Consider the following 21,646-nt stretch of genomic DNA (forward strand, 5'->3'; position numbering starts at 1 on the left):
GGCGGAAGAACACGAAAATTCGTCGCGTCCCTTTCATATTTCTGCCAATTATATTCGCGATTCACGTACGGAGAACGCTGTTTCGGGACGGCATATTCTTCTCCGTTGATAACCATCGGAGTTATCGTCCTTGATCTAACAGTAAGTCGTGGACGCCTGATCGTGTCTGGCCATGGCGAACCTACGTCGACGCTCGAAATTCGCGGTATCGTTTTCCTCGCTGTCGTTAATCCCGATAAAATCTGACCTGCTTGTGGTTCACTGAACTCCATGCTATTGTCGCGGTTCGTCGATGTTATCATAAGTTTTCGATACTCGTCATCGAGGAGAACCATAGCAGGTACTTTTAGTATTTTCATTTTATAAGTGAATCTTCTACGACACACGTAGGCTATCGTAATAAAAGGACCTGGTATTTATATAAATATACAACCTGACTTCTACACTTTGAAATTGATCATTCAATATTTCCTTTGAAATTTCTTAATTACCTGAGGTGATTACCTTAATCACCTCAGAAAAGTACATCAGTTTAAATACGAACGAAATGAAAACATTCTTTGGAATCCAATGTTTGTGATCGAAGGTTCGAGAGACGAATAACATTCCCAAAATACCGTTCACCTCTCGATATCTACGAGAGCGAACGATTCCGGAGTAAGTTCAACGACCCGTCGTCGAGCTGACGATTAGAACGGTCGCACGGAAATAGAAGAAATCCTATCGATCGTGGCCAAAAACAGTTTCGAATCTCTGACCGATGAACTAGAGACGCGGCGTACGAACCGCGTCGATGGCGAGGCGATAATTATGTCATTCCTGAAAATCCCCGGTTGGCTGGTTGACCGAAACGACGAAAACTGGAGCAACGACCTTCGAATTCGGCCCGGTCGACGGGGTTCGTGAACCCTGAAAAGAGCTGCCAGGCCCCGGGATAGATGGTACAGTTATGCTCTCTTCCTCCACCTGCCTCTTCCTCTTTCCATCATCTTCCTCTCATCTCTCTCACTCGATCTTTCCCCGTTCGAACGTAGCTCTTCCCTCGTCGCGCTCGAACAACTCCTTCCTCGTTTCGCTTCAACAATCAGCTCGTCCTCGCCTGTACTCCCGCGCTGCTGGTCGACCAGTAGTATATACCGTATGACCAGCTCGTCAGGGGACAGGAGAAGAGGAAATCCCTCAAGTTCGACGACCTGGCAAAGGTGACTCCGATTGTCTGGAAAGGGGCGACTCATCGGGATGCTCGGTATCGATCGGTCGCCTCTCTCCTTTCTCTTTTATTTCCTCTGCTCCCTCTTTCCTTCACTCCTGTCTCTTTCGTACTTTCAACGGTGAGCTGTTTTTGGAAATGTACTAGTTTTTTGGAAGTTGAAACGTTCGGTCCTAAGAGGTTTTCGGATAGAGCTTTTAAAATTGCGACCTAAAAATAATACTGCAACTGAAGTAAGATAAGAGAAATTGATTTTTCATGTTTCATTGAACGATAAATATGATAGGATGAAATGAATAATTCTCGAGCAGAAAATTCTCGACGTGACAGTAAAACGGGAAGACTCTCGAGGGGTCGTCGACCTGTCTCTGTGGTCAGTGAAGGAGGGGCGTGGATCGAGGAGGAATGGCGAGAAGAGCGTCGAGCAAAGAGGAAGAAGACGTTTACCCGTAATAACACGCGAAATTCCGCTGGTACACGGGGGGGAAACGTGAGAAATTCTTACGCAAAGACGAGGTTCGAGGTAAGTCGGTCACTGATTCAGACTAGTCAGGGTCGCTTTGCACTGATATCAACGGGTTTTAACGGGACCGTGAGTAATCGAGTGCCGGCGTCCATCTGCAGTCCACGAATTCGTACCCATCACCGAACAGGAAGTATATCGATCTTTCGACCGGTAGTTTCCGCTCGCCGCGTGATTCATTCGGATAGCCGAGACAGATTAACACGGTACACGCGATTCCAGCGGTCAATTAGCCGTTAATTAAATAAAAATCAAGATACGATAATCGACGGAGGAAGTGTTTCAAACCTGCGTATCTTTTTCATAAAGAATTTTTCTACCTCGCTGTTAAAGTGTTGATAAGTTAATTAAATTATGGGCAGCGACGGTGACACGAACGTCGCGAACGTTTTCACTCTTTTATTGCTTTCACTCTCGCGAACGGAACGACAACGAATAAACCGGCCCGATGACGTTTTATCAGGAAACACGGAAAACCGGTGTCGTCGACGGTTCACGCTTAACGCTTGATTAAGGTTTTAATTGAACGAAACCGTGCGAACGGGAATCAATATTTCGTTAACGGACCGCGATACCAGCACGAGTTTCATTTATCATCGACGATAAACTCTGGGATATTTAAGAAAATAATTTGTAATTGGTTAAGCGATGGCATTCGAAATTAAATGGAAAACTGATAATCTTATAAATAGATTCGTGTAACTAATTAACGTAATTTACTGCTTCTAATTTCACGTTCGATTGGATGTAATATCGAACAGTGCTTCTGACGTCGATCATGATCCGAGCTAATTATTTAACCCTCAGAAGTTAATCGATATTTTACTGTCATGAATAATTCAACGAGTTGGAAAGAACAACATTTGTCAGTTTATCGTTTCTGCGCGCGTTAATTTATTCTATTAAGTATAATGTAATTTGTACTACCTTGTAGACGATCATCGAGGTTTTATGATAATTCGATCAAGGATATTAGCGTCCGACAAATTTTAAATCATAGATCAATTTTCGGATTTAAATAGAAATTTATAGACGGAAAAGAGGAACGCTCCAGAGCAGATGGTTAATCGTGGAAAGTAGTGATTTTCCTTTCTATCTCTTTTTATCGCGACGCCGCGGTCGACGACCTTTTTAACCCGGTTGCACGCGGTTTAATGGCACGCTTTTCCATTTACTTTCCTCGTCTGTTCTTTTAAATCTCGAAGCAACACAGCGTTACTTACGTATAATAGCGGAAGAGGAATAATTCACGACAAAGTAAAATTGTAAGAATTTCCATTTGGAAATCCATTGTGGAATGGCTTAAAAATTTCTAAACCCAGATAAAATATATTCAAATCGGACAGAGACACAGGGATAACATCCCCGTGAAAAGAGAAGATCGCGAGGAAGCTATAAAAAAAATCGTTTCTCCGTCGAACCCTCGGGGATAAGTCTCCCCCTGATCGTTTCGTAGCGACTCGACGAAAGAGTCATCTCTTCGCCACGGAAGCCAATAAAATAGGGTAGTTAACGGTCTATAAACTTCACGGAGAAGCGTATCTGGATATCGTCTACTAATCGCGCGTGTACGCCAGATCGCGAGAGGATATCTAGCGAATAAGATAAACAAGTTCCATCTGAACGAACTTTACCCCTGTTATCCTTGACCATCGTGGAATCAGATCTATCTATAGGATCGTGGTCGCTCGATGATGACCGATTTCAAAGCTTACGACTGTCCGAGAGCTGAGAAAGCGAGGACAAACCTTGAGCCGACAAAGAGCAAACACTGATTATCAGCCGCTAGCAATGTCAAGCGAGTTTCTCTCCTCTCACTTTCCGCTCGATCAAGCTCTGCGCTCCATGGACAGAAATGGACAAACGATCTCTTTCACCTTATGCTCTCTTTTTCTCTCTTTCCTTCCTTTGCATCGCGATGCTTAATTACTGGGTGCAATCGAACCTTGGCTGATGCGGAGGCGAGGTCTGTTGATTCTAACGCGAACATGTGGAGTACCGTTTTGTCAGTGAACATCGAGTACCGCACGAGTGGACGCGGTAATGATGGAGAACCGAGTGAATGGTTGGTGTATTGTGGATTTCGAGAGATATTTGAGTAGGGAGGGTGGTGGTAGAAACTTTGGTATTTCGTGTCGCAAGTAGCTATAAATAATATTCTTATTTTAATGCTAATACAACTGCTAAATGGGCTAAATTTACTGCTAAATTTTGTCTCTAGGGTTGTGAAACAATGCTAATTGTCAGCCGCTTCTATGCAATGACCCTACGTTTTCAGTTTTTTTCATTAAGAATCACAATACTGTCAATCAAACTGATAGAAAATCTAAAATCTAAATCTAAACGAAAAATAGATGATATTAAATGTATTTTTACCAATAACACGAATGAAACATTTAAAATATTCATAAGTTATTATTTTCTTTTCCTACGAATCAATGAACGATAGTCTGAATCAAGATTCAACGAAGGATACGCAAGGCCTGTTCGACGAACGATAAAATCGATTTTTGCACACGAACGCGTGTCCTCTCGAATGGCGGGAAAAACACTCGGCAGCCGTGAAATCGATAGTGTTTCGCGATAATAATGATCCCCTTATCGTCGTGCCATTTTGTCCTTGATCGCTGTCGACTTTCCTCTTTTGTCCGCCTTCTTTTCTGGTAAACACATTGTGAAATGGAGAGAAAATGGAAATATTTGGATTTACATTCTGAGATTCTAAAGTTTCGAAGAAACTCTACATCTTTAAAGTTTCAAACTTCTAAAAATCTAAAACTATTCTAAATTTATTTAAATAAAAAAGATCTATATATCTTTGCGATTGTTGAAAATGTTCCTTTTGTTGTATATACAAAAGACTCATAATCGTTCGTTTATTTCCATCTTGATATCCTATCACGTGCTCGTCCTCCATCTTCAAAGATTCGATTTATCAGCGAGGCTTATTTGATTTCAATGTCGAGAAAGAAATGTTGTTTCAAGCGTCGATATCGATGGTGTTATTGACCCTTTGAACACAAGACGTCTGTGAGCTTCGTATCCTTCATGCCTGGTTCGTGACTTCCGGTCACCATAATGATAACTCAACATGTAAGCAATTTCAGTATGTAATATAAATACTCGTACTCTGCTTACAGTTAATTTATGATGAATCAATCGGTGATTTGAAATCGATGCTTATCGATTCGAGAAAGGCCTCGATTCGACGCGCGCTTCGCACCCTTGGACCTCAAGACGACCTCACCTTCTATCCTCTATCGGCACACTTTCCTGTAACCCTGATCGCAATATTCCATTCCGGCTTACCTCAACATTCTATCTGTTCGGTCTAGATAAGTCAGGTGGAGTGGAACGATCCGAATGCCTTGCCCCTTATTGTCCTCGTCGTTCGTCGTGTCCTCGGTAAATTATCACGAAACGATACCCTGACACGTTAACAGTGTAACGTTTCTCGCTGCTTTTTTTCATCTCCGATGGCACCGTCCATTTCCGTTCGTTAATAAGATTCATTTTTAAAGATCAAAATGTACAGGACATCTCGAGTTGAAATCCAGAACGCAGGGAATCTAAAATCCCATTAAACGTCCCCTAAATGGCCCGCAACGATGAAGAGGACAAGCGATCACTTTTCAACAGATTTCATTTTTTTCCTCTAATTCCAAGAAAACGAGAGAAAAGGAGAAGAAAAAGAAGCAGAGGACTTTCTCGGTCGGACAGGCTGCTTATATATGCGTCTTCTAAATCGGTATACATTATGTCGAAAACAGCTACGACCAGACTACGTCGTCGGGACGCCTCGTTTTTTGCGCAGATCGCCTGATGACACACGGAGATCAGGTTCGATCGAGTGTCAAGGTCACGTCGTCGTTTATTTTTACATTACAAATCTGAAGAACACGAGGAGTTCAGCCTTGACAATAAGGGACAGACTCGTGAACCGACTTTAGATGCGGCTAAGCGTTGGCACGCAACGATCCCCGATCTTCTTCCATCTCTTCGCTCTATCCTACCCGTGTCTGACTGGCTCTATCGACCATTTTTGGGTTCATGGTTTCTCGTGAATCATATCTCCTCTGCGATCCAGTTTCCCTCCCTTCCCCCCCTCCCGGATTTCTTTCTTTTCTTAGGGGAAGATTCTCACCCCATGGGAACGCTGATGTCTTTGGCAGTCAATCGTTTTAACATATTTGGCATCGTGGATTAAAATTCATGATAGATTGTTAAGAACAAATTCAAGGATCGTATTCTTCAATTTTGTTAGGAAGAAAACTTCTGGACTCAACTGTTCGTTCGATAATCATTTTTGTTGCACAATGCACATGTACATTAATGAGACGATTACATGGCAATTAGATAAACACTAACGATAACACGATGTAAGTTTCACATATTTGTAATTATAATTTTGCGTAACTATATGGTACGGGTTAATTGCATCACGTTACGTTGCCATTACGTTTTATTATATAAAATATGTGAAACTTGATTCACGCGAAAAAGTAGATCGCAAACTCTTTTCTTTTTACATCATCCTGAATAATAAACGGTTACTGTTCGTTTAGTGAAAAGTTTCACTGCATTATCTACATTATCTAATTACCAATATAAAATCCATTGATCCACGTTCCAAAGTCCAGCGTTTAATTCCTAAAGAACATCATCCAAAATCAAGGTTTCGACCAGCAAAGTTCAAGGCTCGATATTGAAAGACGATGATCAGAGATCAGGGGACCAAAGTTCAAGATTCAATATTCGATTCTCGGAATCTAAGGTTCAAGATCAAGTGCACGGTGTCCAGTGTTCATTGTACGATCCTTGTCATATAATTTCGATTGTTTATAAACACAACTTTTAGTTAATATGAATTAACTAATTTATGAATTTACGATATTGAGAATAATTCATTCAATTATTATTTGTTTTTTTTTAATCGAGATCAGTCTTGTTAGTTACATGTTGGAGTATATCGATATTTCTTTGAAGGACAAAGCAGATTTACAACTGCTTATTTCAAAATCGCGCGAGCAATCGCACACGCGATAAATGTTTTATTTGAAAAAAAAAGGAAGAGAAAAAAAAGACCAAGGTCATTTTTTCCTGATTCAATATATATTTTTTTCACTGGTTTTCAAATCACCTTTTGACACATAAAGTATAGTTATCTCCAACACGTGTCGCGAAGTCGTACGTGTCCTTGTATAATGCGTATATATAAAAATTTATGATGTAGTGGCATAAAACGTTCCGTCGAACGTATGCGTACAAATTTTACCGATAATTAAACGAAATTTCATTATTTAACGTTCGAAAAATTTTGATGTTTAATCTCAACGGTTTCAGTTGCAAACCTGCCTATTTTTTAATATAATAAAACATTTTTAAAATTGTTGTGTCACTTAAGCTTTCAGCGTGTTTCTAAAATCCTTTTAATAGTAATATTCTTTTTACGAGCAAGTTTCGAATTGAATCTTTTCTAAGATTTAGGCGACACGTTTGGCAACGCAACTCTTGGATCCTCGAAGATTTTATATTGCCATCATCTCGTAGAAAAAAAAAGGCAGGATCAATGATATTCATGAAATACAATAAGGGCTCGAAAACGAGGGTCATTCGACAATCCTCGTTTCAACCCTCGTTTCTTTGATTTGTGGCTATTGAGTTCATTTTGTATCAGCAATATTTTCTAGCGCTCGAATAACAATAAAGTATAGCGATAATATCAAAAATAACAAAGATAGTTGCAACATTATGTAGGTAAAGCAATGTTGCAAACAGTAGCAATAGCAATATTAAAAATAACAACAATTTCGACAACTATAACAGAAGTGTTTACGGAAATTAAAATAGCAACAATAGAGTTATAGTGTTAACACTAACAATAGCAACACTAATGACGGTAATAATAGAAAGGAAAGTTACGACACGAGAAAAACGAGTGTAGATTTATTTAAGAGCACTGTTAGAAATATTAATAATAACCGTATCTACCAACCCCGTATCGCCTTCATTTACACAAATCATTTTTCAAGCAATCGCGGCGGGGAAAAAAGGATAAAGGGGAAGAAGAAAGGTCTGTTGTTAACCCCGCAGATAAAGATTTATCTTAGCTGGCTGATCGCACGATATGCAGGATGACAAATGATCCACGTCGACGAGATCAGCCAACGAAAGTATCTATCAGTCTTATGGTTGATTTCCCGAGAAAATGACGGAAGCCAGGTGTCATTAATCGACTTAAGAACCCGGAAGACGCATCGAATCATCGCCATTGCTTCGTAAGATCCATCGAGCGAAAGGGAAAATAAACAACGTCCGATAAGGGTGTTTATAGGACTTGTAAAAGTATCTGGCACCCTTCACCCTGCCGAATTTTTGAGACTCGGTTCGGAAATTGAGGGGATTACGCGAACCACACGAGCCGTGAAAAATTGTACCAGAGAAATTGGTGATTAAGGACGAGTTGTATTAATGGGGGATCCTGTTAGATTGATGGACTGTGTTGAAGCGAGTGTGTTAGGGTGGAAAACTTCCGACGTTACGTTTTCCTCCCGGATTGATTAAACTTTAATTCACCGATTGTAATTTGTAATTTGGAAAACGAATAAATAGAAGAAATAAGAAAAGTTTCGTCTTATCATTTCCTGCGTATGCATTCGTCACGATTCCCGAACATCATCCTAAGTTAAAGACGAAAAGATTTTCTCTTATCGCGGTAAAATACGAGGAAAACGGGGTGATATCGAACGATAAGAATACGCGGAAGTTCCTCTTTGAGATTTCATCCCCTTTCGACGAAGTGGATGGCGACGAAAAAATATAGAGGGTGGGGAACGACGCTATTGAAAGCGAACAAGGAGGGTGGAAAAGCTTTCTGGGGTGAATGCCACGTTTTCCTGCTCCCTATTGCGTCGAATAAACTTCAGCTTTCGAATGAAACGCGAAATCTTTTGCCTCGAATTTACCTCTCGGAAACTTGGGATAAATTTGAAATTTTTAGTAACACACTTTACCTAGCAAATTTAGCGTCCTCCGATGGTATTACTTGATCGTACCAGGTTGACTGATATTTCCTAGAGCAGAAGGATAGTCGATATCTGTAAATGATCTACAATTTAATGTAACAATATAAAGTAATCCATTAACGAGCAGCTGTTTCGTGACGAAACGGTTCGAATATCAAAGTCAACGACGCACGAGCACCCCTTCGAGCTTTCGACGCGCGTGCCACCACTAGTACGCGTATATACATGTATTATACCCTCGTAAATCCTCCCTTCGACGAGGGGTAGAAAGATCCGGGCAAGGTTGCTTCTCAGAGGGGTCGCGACCTTGCCACGTGGACGCCTGGTCGATGGTGGGTGGCTTCGAAAGACGAGGGAACGTTAACCCGGAAGAACGGCACGGGTCCAATAAAGGGGAAGCGTCTTGGCACCCTTCGATCGACACGTTCCAACCTAAAAGAATGATAAAAAATCAGTCTAAAAACTCCGATCAACCAACCTCGTATCGATCCTGCCAGATCTGAAAGGTTTCGCAGAGAAAAAGGGATAAGGGTGAATTTATTGCTTTCAACATGGAAGCTGGGATGATTTTGTTTTCCTTTTCCAAGATTTTTCTTTTTATATGTTGATAAGATGTATTAATGAGGATTTGCAATTAATGATGTCTGAAATCTTTGTACACATTTTTGCACCCTTCGATTCTATTATTAATTGATATTTCAAGAGTTCGAATATTTTCAACACTCTTAGAGCTGAAATAAAATTCGAAGCAATTCAGTGACGTCTTATCCACGTGCATAGGTATTCTGTATGTCGTCAGCTATAGTGATGCAAATGAAGGACCTTGGTCGAAGCACTTTCGTCCAATAACGTGTCCCGCTTAAATGTTTGCTCACTGATCCCTTTTGTCACCCTTTCCCTTCCGATCTTCTCCCCTTTGCACTCGTGTTCTGTCAATATCGTTGTCACAATTCTTAAAAGTATCTCTTAGCAACCGGACGCTAATGTTTAATCATTAAACGAGAAACGACTGTAATTATATTCTTCCTAATTTCCATCTTCTTGTGTTTTTAAAATTCTTTTGAAACCCTGGTAGGTAAGAATAATGGAATAAGAATAAGGATAAAAGAATCATCGATTCAAGATAGAATACTGCTGATTCTTGGTAGATCGTGACAGACGTAATCCAGCTTCCAGTAATTTGGCGTTCGTTTTAAGTCCATCGGAACTTTGTTCGTCGTTATCTGGGAATTATCAGGGATTAATGAAGCATCGCGAGGTGTCATGTTGTCACCTACTGACGTTTGTTTGCTCGAACAGATTATTGGATTTTCGAGGAACATCTCATTAGCGATTCGATTGCACATCATCTGTCGAATCTTTGTTTTCAGCTATCCTGAAGGAACAAACAATCGTGGACGTATTTCAAATAGTGTTCCAATGACTTTAATTACTTTTATCAAAATTAATCGTTGATCCTTGGCGGAATTCGTTGAACGGATCTTTTTGCTCTCGTTTCTCTTCTTGCGCCCGCCGACAGACACAGAAAGGGGAGGAAGGTAAAAAAAGGAAAAAGCAGAGAGGACAAAGTGCGAGAACCGCGCCACTCGAAGCGGAAAGAGCGAAGAGGCCGATGCGAACTCTCATTGAGCTCCACATCCGCCGCCTCGTTGTCTCGCGCATTGATAAGGGGGAAGGGTTTCTCTTCACCAAGGGGGGATGCTGTTCGTTCTCGAACTCGTGTCTGCGACCTCGTCCACGGACCTTGAACGAGCTCCTCGGCCAAGCGGCTGCCAGCGAACCGGCTGCTTTAAGGTCGATTCACACATCGATCCTGTGTTTGCTCGATTCGAGAATGGGACTGGTTGAACCCTTGTGTACTTTTCGACGAAGGAATCTATAGTGGTTGCGAGTAGTGATGGGATCAAGTTCGAAACGAAGGAAAGACCGGGGTAAAATCTCAATGGGATAAAACCTCGATTCCTTCAATTTTTAAGGCATTCATAGAAGGATTGAATATCTTTTTTTTAAGTTTGAGTTTACTTGAAAATATTGCTTCTTTTATTCGAAATATTTCTAGGGAATTCGAATGTAGAAGGTCAATCCTCGAACCTATTTGTACTTGAACCCATCAGTAGTTGCGAGGTGCAAATGAACGCGAGGTCGTCCCGTTTCTTCTTCGTTCCCTTTTTTCGGAAAGATGATTCTGTTTGTCGATAGGGATTCCGGGGATTTTCTGAACGAGAATATAGGTTTTCAGTTTATTTCGTGAATCATGGCGATGACATGGTGATAATTATTTTGTCCTTGTGTTTCAGAATTTGGAACACTGGTAAACGTTATTCTGAAATTCAGCTCTAAAATTAACTCAATAAATTCTTATACATTTCTAAGAAAATAGTTTAAATGAATTCATGAAACACTCGGTATATAAAAAACTGCACTATTTTTTCTCCTAATTCAGTAGAAATTTAAGTCTACCACTTTAAATAAGAAAAGTGATCAAAACTGTGAGATAAAAATGTATTACACGAGAAACCTATCCTACATGTAGCCTGTAGTGGTATTCAAGGGTAGCCTCGAGTCCAGAGCATCCGCTGGAACGAATCCTTTGAGAAGACAATGGCCGACATCGGCCAGCCGATAATTGAATTCCGAGTATGAACGAGGTTAGCGTGCCGCTTTATGCCATTCGTGGCTATCGATCTTTGTTCCAGCTGCTAGGTCGTCCCGATCTCTCGATCCTGGATCTAGAAACCGAGAGATTGCACAGGCTCCTTTGAGATACAACACTTGGAATTTGATTTGATCGCTAATTGGTACTTACTCCTGATACGATTTAGTTGTTGGGTGTTGAGTGATATTTCTGGGCTGTGGTTTCGAATGGGAAGGGATATTGGTATCTGTGGTTAATACATTAACTATCGTCGAGTCATCAGTAATCTATAACATTAATTTAAATATCATCAAATAGCTAAGAAAAAAAGAAAAACAGTTTATAATAATTTCATTTAACTCGTAGTTGGCTTCTTGATTTCAATAAAAATAAATTAACGAAAAAATCCTCTAATTGCAAGAAGATGATTGCAATAATTGCAAATTACTCGTAATAGCATAAAATAAAACGAGAAGAAGGTAGGGAAAGGAAAGGAGAGAGAAAGAAGAAATCCCAGTGAAAACAACCTGACGCGGCAGGATAATTCCATCATTACGAGTCCTGACGTTCTTTCCGCCTACGTTTCAATTTGCAACGAGCGTAAGGTGGGCGCGCGTGCCTTAATACCGAGGGGATGCACCATATATTGCAACGCTGGCAAAGGGGTATGGTGCAGATGCAAGGGGAAAGTTCAGAATAGGACACAGAGAGAGGTGAGACTGGTTGCGTGGCAACCAACGCCCACGGGGTGCCACGCGCCTCTGTCCGCTACGAGAATTTGTTGTTGTTGCTAACATTGCCCGTTCCTGGAACACGTAGAAGAACAAACCCCCCTTTACCCCTTCCTCGCTTTCTTCCCCCGGCTCAATTATGCAACGTTCGTGCGCTCGTGCAGCAATTAATTAACGTAATTTATCCTCCTAACGCTGGAACATTGATTTTCGACTTCCTGTTTCTTTTTTTTTTATGGGATGATGGATCGTGTTCACGTGGATGAGTATAATAAATCGAGAGGAGATGATCAAAATTGACTGATTATTCTTTGATAGATTAAAACTTGACTTTGATATCGTAGGGTTGATCGGATGCAGTAGAAATAATCCTCTTTGGTCGGACAGGTTTCTAATATGAATTGTTAAAGATATTCCAAATCGATTGTTCAATGTAATTCTTCAATTCTCTATTTTAAATCGTTTATGCTATCTTGCATGTTTCAAATTGCTCTGCTGTTATTATCTCTCAATTATTTGTCGAGCGTTGTAACGTGTCTTGAAACAAACCAACGATCCGTTGAAAAACTTTGATGAATGATGAGGATTATAAGAAGGTGACGTTTGAATAAGAGACGAGAAGTTCTGTATAATTCACCAGACAATGTTTATTCAGACGACCTCACAACTCCCAAGCGTACAAAACGACGTGCTCACTGGGCAATATGCGGGGCTGCGTTTGTATTCTTCCATGTAATACAGTACACTTTCGGTATTTCGTTACTTTGTCGCGTACATTATATGTTTTTTACTTTTTTACCACCATTTTTTTTTATTATTATTATTATTTATTTTGTTTGCGTTGCATGTTTCTCATCGTTCCACCAGAAACAACAGCTGCTTGCATCCTCCTTCTTAATGGATAGAGAAATATATCATACTTTATGTATCGTTTACTATAATAATCATTATGTGTAGTTTATGTATAACAAGTATTACGAATATCAACGCTAGTTCGCTTGCAGGGACGTGTTAGGGATACGGGAATGTCGGGGGGTTGTGTTGTATAGGAAAGATGGCTGGGACAGGTGGGAGAAATTTTTCGGATACGGATCGATCGGTGTTTTTTTCGGGGGAGACAATTAGACGGACAATAAGGGTGACAAGAGACTTCGATCTGTAACAGCTGATGCGAAATTGACCCCGATATACGTGACACGTGTGCACTTGCTACAACGTAAACAACGGTTCAAGCTGATCATCTCTAGCTGGGTTATGACTAACTGGCGAAGGAAAAAAAAAGGGGGTAAGTGAGATTGTATCGAAGGGGTGTGACAGCAACAAGGATCAAACGAGTCGAGGGTGTACGGAAGGGGTTGTACGGTGATACACAGCGTAAAGGGAATGACTTTTTCTTCATTATCTTCCTCGAGTACAATAAATACACAGAGTGTTTCACTACGAAGCTTTGTTTGGGATGTGTTCGAGGTGATTTGACGGTGCTGCGCTCAAAAAAGTTATAGCGAGACAACGGTTTTTCTGCGTGCCCATCGAGCAGTTTCTCTTTGCCCTACGATTTTTCGCGTTTCTTCGTGTACTTTTCTTTTCTTTTCTTTCTCCTGTTACTTATCTTACGGATTCTCGGCTGGTTGGTTTCGTATGGTGCTAGCTACGCGTTTCTCTCTCTCTTTCTCTCACTCTCTCTCTTTCGCTGTTCTTTCCTATTTTTTATCGTTGACCTGTCTGTCTGTCTTTGTTTCTGTGATGTTCCGCGCGTATTTCTCGCAGGCGGGTGTGTATGTTCCTCGTGTGTGTTTCTGTTGTATGTGTATGGTTGCTTTCTTTTTCGCCACTGTTCACGGTTGTTTTCTCTTACTCTCTCTCTCACTCTCTCCTGCACCGATATTCTCGGCGTCGACTGTACTACGGGGGCAAAAGGGGGGCGGGGCGGGCGTCTCAACAACACGTCGGCGGCGGCCCGCCGCGTATCTTCGCACTTTTCTTTTTTTTTTTCTCGCTCGCTTTTCTTTCTTATCTGTCTTCTCTCGTTCTCTCACCGAGCGTTTTGTTCGCGAAAAGCAAAAAACTCGTCCACTCGCGCCTTCTAGGACCTTAGCCATACGAATCTACTATTTACAACTGCGCCGTTTAAATGCCGATTCCACCGGACTTCCATGCGACAACTCCGCTCTTCTCGTCTTCTATCTTCGTCTCTTTATCACTCTCTGTGCTCGCTTTCTATCTTTCTCTCTCTCTCTCTCTCTCACGCACACAAACTCTCCCATCGCACGCGTTGACTCTTGTCTCTCGTACCTTCCCACATTCAACGTCGTCCTTGTCTCCTACAGTCTCTCTCTTTCTCTCTCTCTGTGATACAATACGCGACAACGTCTTTTTATCGCAAGTTCCGTGAACAACCGTTCGCGTTCCTTCAAGATATCGAACGCAACTGAACGTTAAACGAACCGGAGATCAAATTACTGTTGATTTTTCCGCTTCGTTTAATTCAGATACAAGAGAGAGAGAGAGAGAGAGGCGACACGCGTCTCCTGTTCGAAGGTACGGTTGACTGCAAACTCTGGAGGCCGCGGCGGGCCGGGTCAGTCTCATATGTTTAAACGAAACATCTTAAAACGTTTATTCTTTATATATATTTATATATATATATATATATATATTTTTTTTTTTTTCATTAAAATGCGCGCTTTCCCGACTGCACAGTTGTCACAGTCGACCGAACGAAAAGCAGTTATCCCTCCTTCGATTTTGTTCGTTTCAGTTTCTACTTTTAGTTGCTTTTTGTTGCGATTTTGCCCCGACTCACTTGCACAAGCACGCTCACGTTCCATTCGTTCGTTTGTCTTCTGGTCGATCTCATACACACTCTTAATCTTCCCTTTCTCTCTCTCTCTCTCGCACAATCTCTTGCACTCTAGCTCTCATCTTCTTTTCCCTACGCGTTCATACACAAGATGATAACGTTTTTTTACGATTATTATACCTTACACATGTTACAATAATATTAATTACTTTTATAATATTCAATAATTATAGTAGAGTAGATGATCGATGAATGAGGTGGAGTACTGTACAGGATGCGCGATTTCCATGATTATCACATGTAGATAGATTATTCATTTCTGTAACATTCAATCTTCTTCTTCCTATTCTTCTTTGCTCCCCACGTCTCGTATGGGAGCACGACGCTATCTTCTAGATTATCTAGACCAGATAGCTTTCCCTATGTTGTTCTTGTTGGTTTTATTATTTGTATCGATAGGTGGTAGGTAGGTAGATGGGTAAGGTAGCTTTCTTTAGGTAGATATAGGGTAAAGTCCTATACACGGCACTGATTGCTACTCTACGGATCGGCACTTTCTTATAAAGCGTCTGATTCCGTGTACGATCTGTCCGTTTCGTATCACACGACACGTCTTTCTGAGAAATAAAACCGATACTCTGCTCGTATTCTCACTCGCGCAACTACCTGTTTGTGTCCGTTCCGTCAAGGTACCCGTGCAAAATAGGGTGGTTCCGCGTTACGAGTTCCGGATCTTCGAGTTCCATCACCTTCCCACCATTTTTTCCCCCTTCGTGTCTCGCGCAATTTATCGATATTAATAGTTTAAATTAATAAATTATTTGGTTTATCACGCGCTTCGAGCGTCCTGGCACTTTCATACAACTCGGTTTTCGGGATGGGGAGCGACCGACGCGACGTGGCGTATGGACCGCGACACCAACAACTAAATCACTCGTACCGTTCTTTATAGGTGGGCTGCAACACGCGCGTTCCACGTCCCAGAGGAACATCACGAACAACGACGACACGCTCATACAACGTCGCGAGAGCACTACGCTTCGAGGGACAAAGCTTTGCAAGGTCCTACCAGCGGTCTTGGCGACGGGGACGGCGACTTCTTCGACAGGTTCAACGGTTGCTGGCTGTCCGCGATATCCACCTGTAGTTCCATCATGTTGCTGGGACAACCGGACAGCACTAGCGTCGCCGCCGTACTCGAGGTTGGCCGTGGACTCGTGCTCGTACTACTCGTTGCCGCCGCGGATAAATACCTAGGCGACGAGGCCGGCGAGTTGCCGACCATGAGGTAGTCCGAGGACGACTGCTGTTGTTGCTGCTGTTGTTGCTGTTGCTGTTGTTGCTGCTGCTGCTGCTGCTGCTGCTGCTGCTGCCGGGCACCCGTGGTCGTCGTGATCACCGACGTGGTGGGCCATCTCGTCGTCGAGTAGCTGCTGGTGGCGCATTGCAACAAACCTTGAGATCCTTGAGGCGAACGCGCGGTGATCGTGGTTGTGGAAGCGCACTGTTCCGCTGGTGATGGCGAGGCTGCCGGCGACCTGGGACTCGCCTCTCCGCGCATTATGTAATTATGAATGATGTCCGTGCGCTTCAGCTGCTCGGCCGTCATTCGTGGTCCTTCCATCAGACTCCTGGCTAAGGTGGAGTGGGTGCTACTCAAGAGGCTCGCGGTTTGCGGACACTGTGCTTGCATTTGGTTCGAGGGACTACGAGCCGGTGGCGAGGTCAAGTGAAGATGCAGCTGGGATTGAGTGTGCTGCACGATCACCGCAGGCTCAGCCTCCGCGCTGTCCTTCTGGCGGAGTGCGCGGAATTTCTTGTGAGGCTTGTACGCCTCGTCCATCAGGGAATTGGTGTCGTAGAGCGGAGGAGCCTGGAGCACCCGCTTCAACACCGGCATGTCTTCCACTTCTTTGTCTTCCGAGCGTGGACTGGAGCAGACAGAGGTTGGCGCACTGCTTGCGCTGCTACTCGCAGGTTTATCCGGCTTCTCGGTTCCCGACTCGATTCCGCTATCGCTCGGAGAATCCAGCTTGCGGAACCGCGGGCATTGAGGTGGTTGAGGGGTTTTCGACAAGGACGCACGATGCAACTCGTCGTCTCCCGAGCTGGTGCTACCAGAATTCGCCCGTCTACGATGAGGACAGAGACCTCCGGCGAGAGTGGCGGCCAGAAGAGGTGCACTGGATGCGTGATGACCACTTGCAGGTGCGACGTGGTGGTATTCCGTTAGAGAGGCAACTTCTCCGCTACAAGTGCTTTCTGTACTCGAAACGCTACCCAACGGACTCTTTACGGCTTCGTCGAGGGTTACGTCCGAAGCCGAACCCCAGGACGCGGGTGGTTCCTCCTCCATCGGCCAATGTTGCTGTTGCGGTTGTTGAGCACTGATCACATGTTGCGTCTGCTGCTGCTGTTGTTGCTGGTGTTGTTGTTGAGCCTGCATCTGCTGCTGTTGTTCGGTCATCTTGAAGGCCAGTAGTTTCTCCGAATGAAGAGTGTTCAACGTTCTCAGGTCCGGAATTTTCTTCAACAACTCCCTAAGAATGTCTGGATGTTGAGGATGGTTCTGGGCCAATACGGTCTGAAGAGCGTTTCGCAGTTTATTGTGCATACGCTCGACCAGTTCGGTGTTGCGCAGCCCAGGCCTGTCTGCGGCGATCACTACCACCGAACAGAAGAGTCCCAACTCCGCGTCGGATAGTCGCAGAGAGTTGACCCTTTCGGCAAAGTCGAACATCGAATCCATGAGGAATCGTGCGTTACTACTATTATGGATGGCCTCTCGCTTGAGCACTTGTCCGTTCAGGCAAATCATGCTATTCGTTTGAGCATCGAACATGCATGCCAGCCGCACTAGCAACACCTCGAACACGCCTGCTTTCAGTAGCGTCACCTGGTCGTCCTGGGCGAGCAGGCTAAACCCAGGGATACGTTTCGCGAACTCCACAACGCCGCGTATCGCCGGCGAGAACCTCTTGGAAAAGTCTTGCAGCAACTCTTGCTGGCCCGTTAACGGTTGCGGGTTAGGGTTCAGAGGGCATGCCTGTAACACAAGGAAGAAACGATCCAGATGAGTACCGGCAGGATCCTGGAAGGTCGTAAACGTCGTCTAGGAAGAGCGCACCAGACGTCCCTGTTCGCACAACTTTGAACCGTGCGAGGAACGACTGGCTGGCTTCCTCGTTCGCAGTCAGTCGAGGACGACTGGTTCGATTTCCGCGTAGAACGGACATGGATGATCCAAGGCCCGCCACGAGTTGACGTAAGCGACCGTAAAAACGAACCGTCGAAAATCTCGTTCGTTTTCTCGAGAGTTGTGTAACATCGAGGCACCGCGTACAAGAAAAAAAGAAGGCGACGAAAGAGAGGAAACGAAGGTAAATGTCAAAAGGAAGGCATATAATATGTTAATTGATGTATACTCACCAAGGTTGGCGGACACGCGGTGTAGTTGGGAGTCTCTCGTGCCCTGACCAGAATCGGGGCCACTTTGTCCCTGGTGAAATCGCATGTGTCGAGATGAGCTTGAACGACAGTGGCTAGGAGACGTTGCTCGTCCTCCAGCTCGGCCGCTACTGCCTTCTCTTGAGAACGGCTGTGGGAGCTTTGCTGCATAGCAGCCAGAATCCTGGCCTTCTCGCGTTTGGGCACACGGCCGAATCGCACCGCTATAAGCAAAAACACGGATGGCCAACGGTTAGACGAGAGACGTCAAGTTCGGTCAGTGGTAAAGCAGAGGGAAGGACGCGTCGATGAATAGTTAATGCGATCAATGGATGAATCATGCAACGGACACGGTGTGTCGGTCGGGACGCGACCTTCGAACGCGTCAGTTACTCGCGTGTATCGTTTTCGATCCGCGGGATAAGAGGTGCAGACGACGACGCATCCATCGTCCGAGCATGGTACACCTTTCCGTTGCGAGACTTATCAGCCTGCACCAGATACACGTTTTTAGTGGGCTAACATTTGTCGGATCTAACTGGCGGTGGGGGTGGGGGGATAAAAAATCGAGAGGGGAAAGCGCACGACTTTCTCGCGCGAGAAATGAAAGTGGCGGCGACTCGCCTCGTGCTACGAATCCTCCTCCGTTAGAAAGTCCTCGGCGAACAAGTGGCGGAGGGCGAGAAGCGAACGCGTTCGGGGTATATACACAAAACCGATGCGACAGGCACGCGTTGCCTCTCCACTGGACACCTACGTGCATTGTGATAGTCAACAACTCCGTTGAGGATTCCCTTCAGTATGGGTAACTCGTCACCCATGACGGTCAAGAAAAACGCTTGGTCCTTAATCGTGTCCCCGTGTGCGGCGTTTAGCTTCAGAACGAACTGCACCACGCACAACAATTAGTCTCCCATCGGGCACAATCACTACCGGTCGGTGTTTGGCAAATGATACTATACCCCGTAAAGGACACCATATACACGCGACAGTCGATGATGTATTTAATATTTAATATCCCGGTCTGATCGAGCCGCTTCGCGGCAAACTTTTTTTATCCTGGCGATGATGATGATTATTCGCTGGCTGACTATCGGTCGACTCGTTGTCCCCGCAAGTCACTCCAACGTGTATACTCGTAACGTAACGCGGCGTGCACGGCGCGCCGCCAAACACATACGGCTGCTTCGTGAATAGAGTTCTCGAAAGGAGCGGTACAGTGGAACGCGTGTAAACGCGAGACAGCATCACCGCCGACTGAGTGATGTTCCGCGGGTTGCGTTCAACAGCCCCTCCACTTATTCAGCCATCAACGACTCCCACCACCAGCCACGATTGTGGCCTTTGCCGAGCCTTTGGCCTTGAACTTGGTTTCAGCGACAGCCGCACGAGGCGTACCGCCGACCTATATATACTATATAGCGAGCGAATGTACGCGGGGAACGTAGCCGTTGAGAGAGGGTGTACGTGACTGTGTTGGTCTCTGTCTGCCTGCGCGTATACCTTCCACTCCTATATATGTGTGCGTTCGTGCCTGAATATGACAAAGAATGAAGGAAGAGAGAGCGAGAAAGACGGAGAGAAGGAAAAAGAGAAAGAGCTTTCCGTTGTCAGAGGTGACTCTCACTCGTGTGCGCAGATGCGAACTTCCTTTACCGGGGGTAAGCTACCCTCAGCGACCTTGGGCAACCCCTCGCTCTGGCTATTTGCCCTGTTACCGGCTGCCGTCGTACGACTTATCTGTTCACGGACGATCGATTCCTCTGTCATTCGATGTCATATTATCTCTTTTTTCCCCTGTTGACAAGATTAACTCCCTTGTCGATTGCTCGGAATTGGATTCTTTCAGTATGTTTGCGTGTAACCTCGAACGTTTGTCTGGCTGGTTTAACGTAAGGTCGTATATTCGCCAATTATCAAGACTACTACGAGACTTCATCGCGATCGCGATTCATAACGCGTACGACTTTGGTCACGTACAAGTTCCACCGCTATACCGCGAGGCGTGCTTGCCACCCTATTACGCGCAGCCTCGACGATCATGACGGTATTCTCGACGGAGATGATCGCGCGAACGTCTAACTGTATTTTTTCCCCTGTTAACGTAGTCGGTTAACTTTCATTTATATCATATTCTCTCATAAAGCAACTCGATCGAATCTCGTTCTAAACGCGTCTGTTAACGCAGATTTCGAACGGTCGACTAGCGAAGCGAGCGAGTGCAGACGCGGGAGAACGTTCCACGCGAGTGTCCAGCCGCAAATTGCGAGACTGTTCAGTCGGTTACATCGGTTTGGCGGGACTACTGGAGACGAGCATGCGCCCGACTACCAGGTGGCTCTACTACTTACTGGAGGGGCGGCTTCGACTGGACGTAGAGTGGGGCGTACACACACGATCGCGAAGGGGACGAAGTTCGCGAGGTCTCCGCGTGGAGCGTAGTGCCACGCGACGGCGCGTTGTCGCTACGGTTGGCCTGGGTAGGGAGAACTTCGAACGAGCGATAGCACAAAGTGGGAGAAGGCGGGAGATGGTCGCGATAATGTACGCTTACTGTAGGTGGGGAATGGAAGCGTGGAAGGAGGTGGAAGGGTCACCGGGTACGTAGCGGCGAGTAGCGGTACTCTTTCTACGGACGTGGAGCAGCATGCAAGCCGAGCAATGCCCGACTATTGACCCCACAGCGCAGTCCACGTTGCTATCAAACAGACTTGCTTCAAAAACTTCCGTTCTTATTACATGCAAATAGAACATTTTCAATTTTTCAGTACAAATAAATCACTATTGTTGATAAACAAAGGTAATACTTTGTACGATGAAAATAACGTATGAAGAATTTGAATAGGAAATCGTAAAGGTAACGCTTGCAGGCGCCGCGTAGCGTAGTCGGTTTAGATGCGCCAGTAGTTAGGGTCGCGTATAGATCAGACCGCAGTAGATGCATCGGCGGTAAGTCAGGCAACGCTCCCCGGTCGTTGACCTCGGTAAGTCTGCGTGTCGCGTCGCGTCGCCTCGGTCGAATCTACTGGCAAGTAGTTTCGCGCGAAAATAGGTCAACGGGTGGCGGAATCGGGCGATGTTTCGAAAAGAAAGCAACCTGATCGTGAGAGCTCGATATCGAGGAGTATAATCGCGGTTGCTGCTTTCTCAAACATCGAACTGGCCACTTTCGCCCATTGCGACACTCTTGCTGTGTCGTGAGGAACGGCGTTACGCAAACGGTCAACGACCCCTTAGTTCGGATTTTAGACGCTACGTTTTCAAAGTAATCTGAT

At 44.6% G+C, this 21,646-nt stretch overlaps 2 protein-coding genes across 8 annotated transcripts in view; both read right to left on the reverse strand.

The window, feature by feature from the left end:
* LOC117601888 (uncharacterized) overlaps positions 1-13,951 on the reverse strand; it is an 86,165-nt gene extending 72,214 nt beyond the window's left edge. The window contains exons 1-3 of one of the 2 annotated variants that reach the window (XM_076691554.1): positions 11,565-13,951; positions 11,286-11,487; positions 8,747-9,190 (exon numbers count right to left, since the gene is read on the reverse strand). The gene's annotated coding sequence lies outside the window, so the exon portion shown is untranslated. Of the gene's footprint in view, positions 1-8,746; positions 9,191-11,285 lie in introns of both variants that reach the window. The other variant, XM_076691555.1, reaches the window with a different exon arrangement.
* Positions 13,952-14,758: 807 nt separating this feature from the next.
* E75 (ecdysone-induced protein 75) overlaps positions 14,759-21,646 on the reverse strand; it is a 67,226-nt gene continuing 60,338 nt past the window's right edge. For 4 of the 6 annotated variants that reach the window (XM_076691551.1, XM_034319215.2, XM_034319213.2 and 1 more), the window contains 2 exons: positions 18,354-18,595; positions 14,759-17,970 (listed from right to left, as the gene is read on the reverse strand). In XM_076691551.1, the coding sequence (XP_076547666.1) occupies positions 15,958-17,970; positions 18,354-18,595 (2,255 nt within the window). In that variant the 3' untranslated portion in view covers positions 14,759-15,957. Of the gene's footprint in view, positions 17,971-18,353; positions 18,596-18,995; positions 21,127-21,646 lie in introns of those variants that run through there. The other 2 variants (XM_034319216.2, XM_034319218.2) reach the window with 2 other exon arrangements.

The sequence above is a fragment of the Osmia lignaria genome, chromosome 13, assembly GCF_051020975.1.
Source record: "Osmia lignaria lignaria isolate PbOS001 chromosome 13, iyOsmLign1, whole genome shotgun sequence".
Classification (NCBI taxonomy): domain Eukaryota; kingdom Metazoa; phylum Arthropoda; class Insecta; order Hymenoptera; family Megachilidae; genus Osmia; species Osmia lignaria.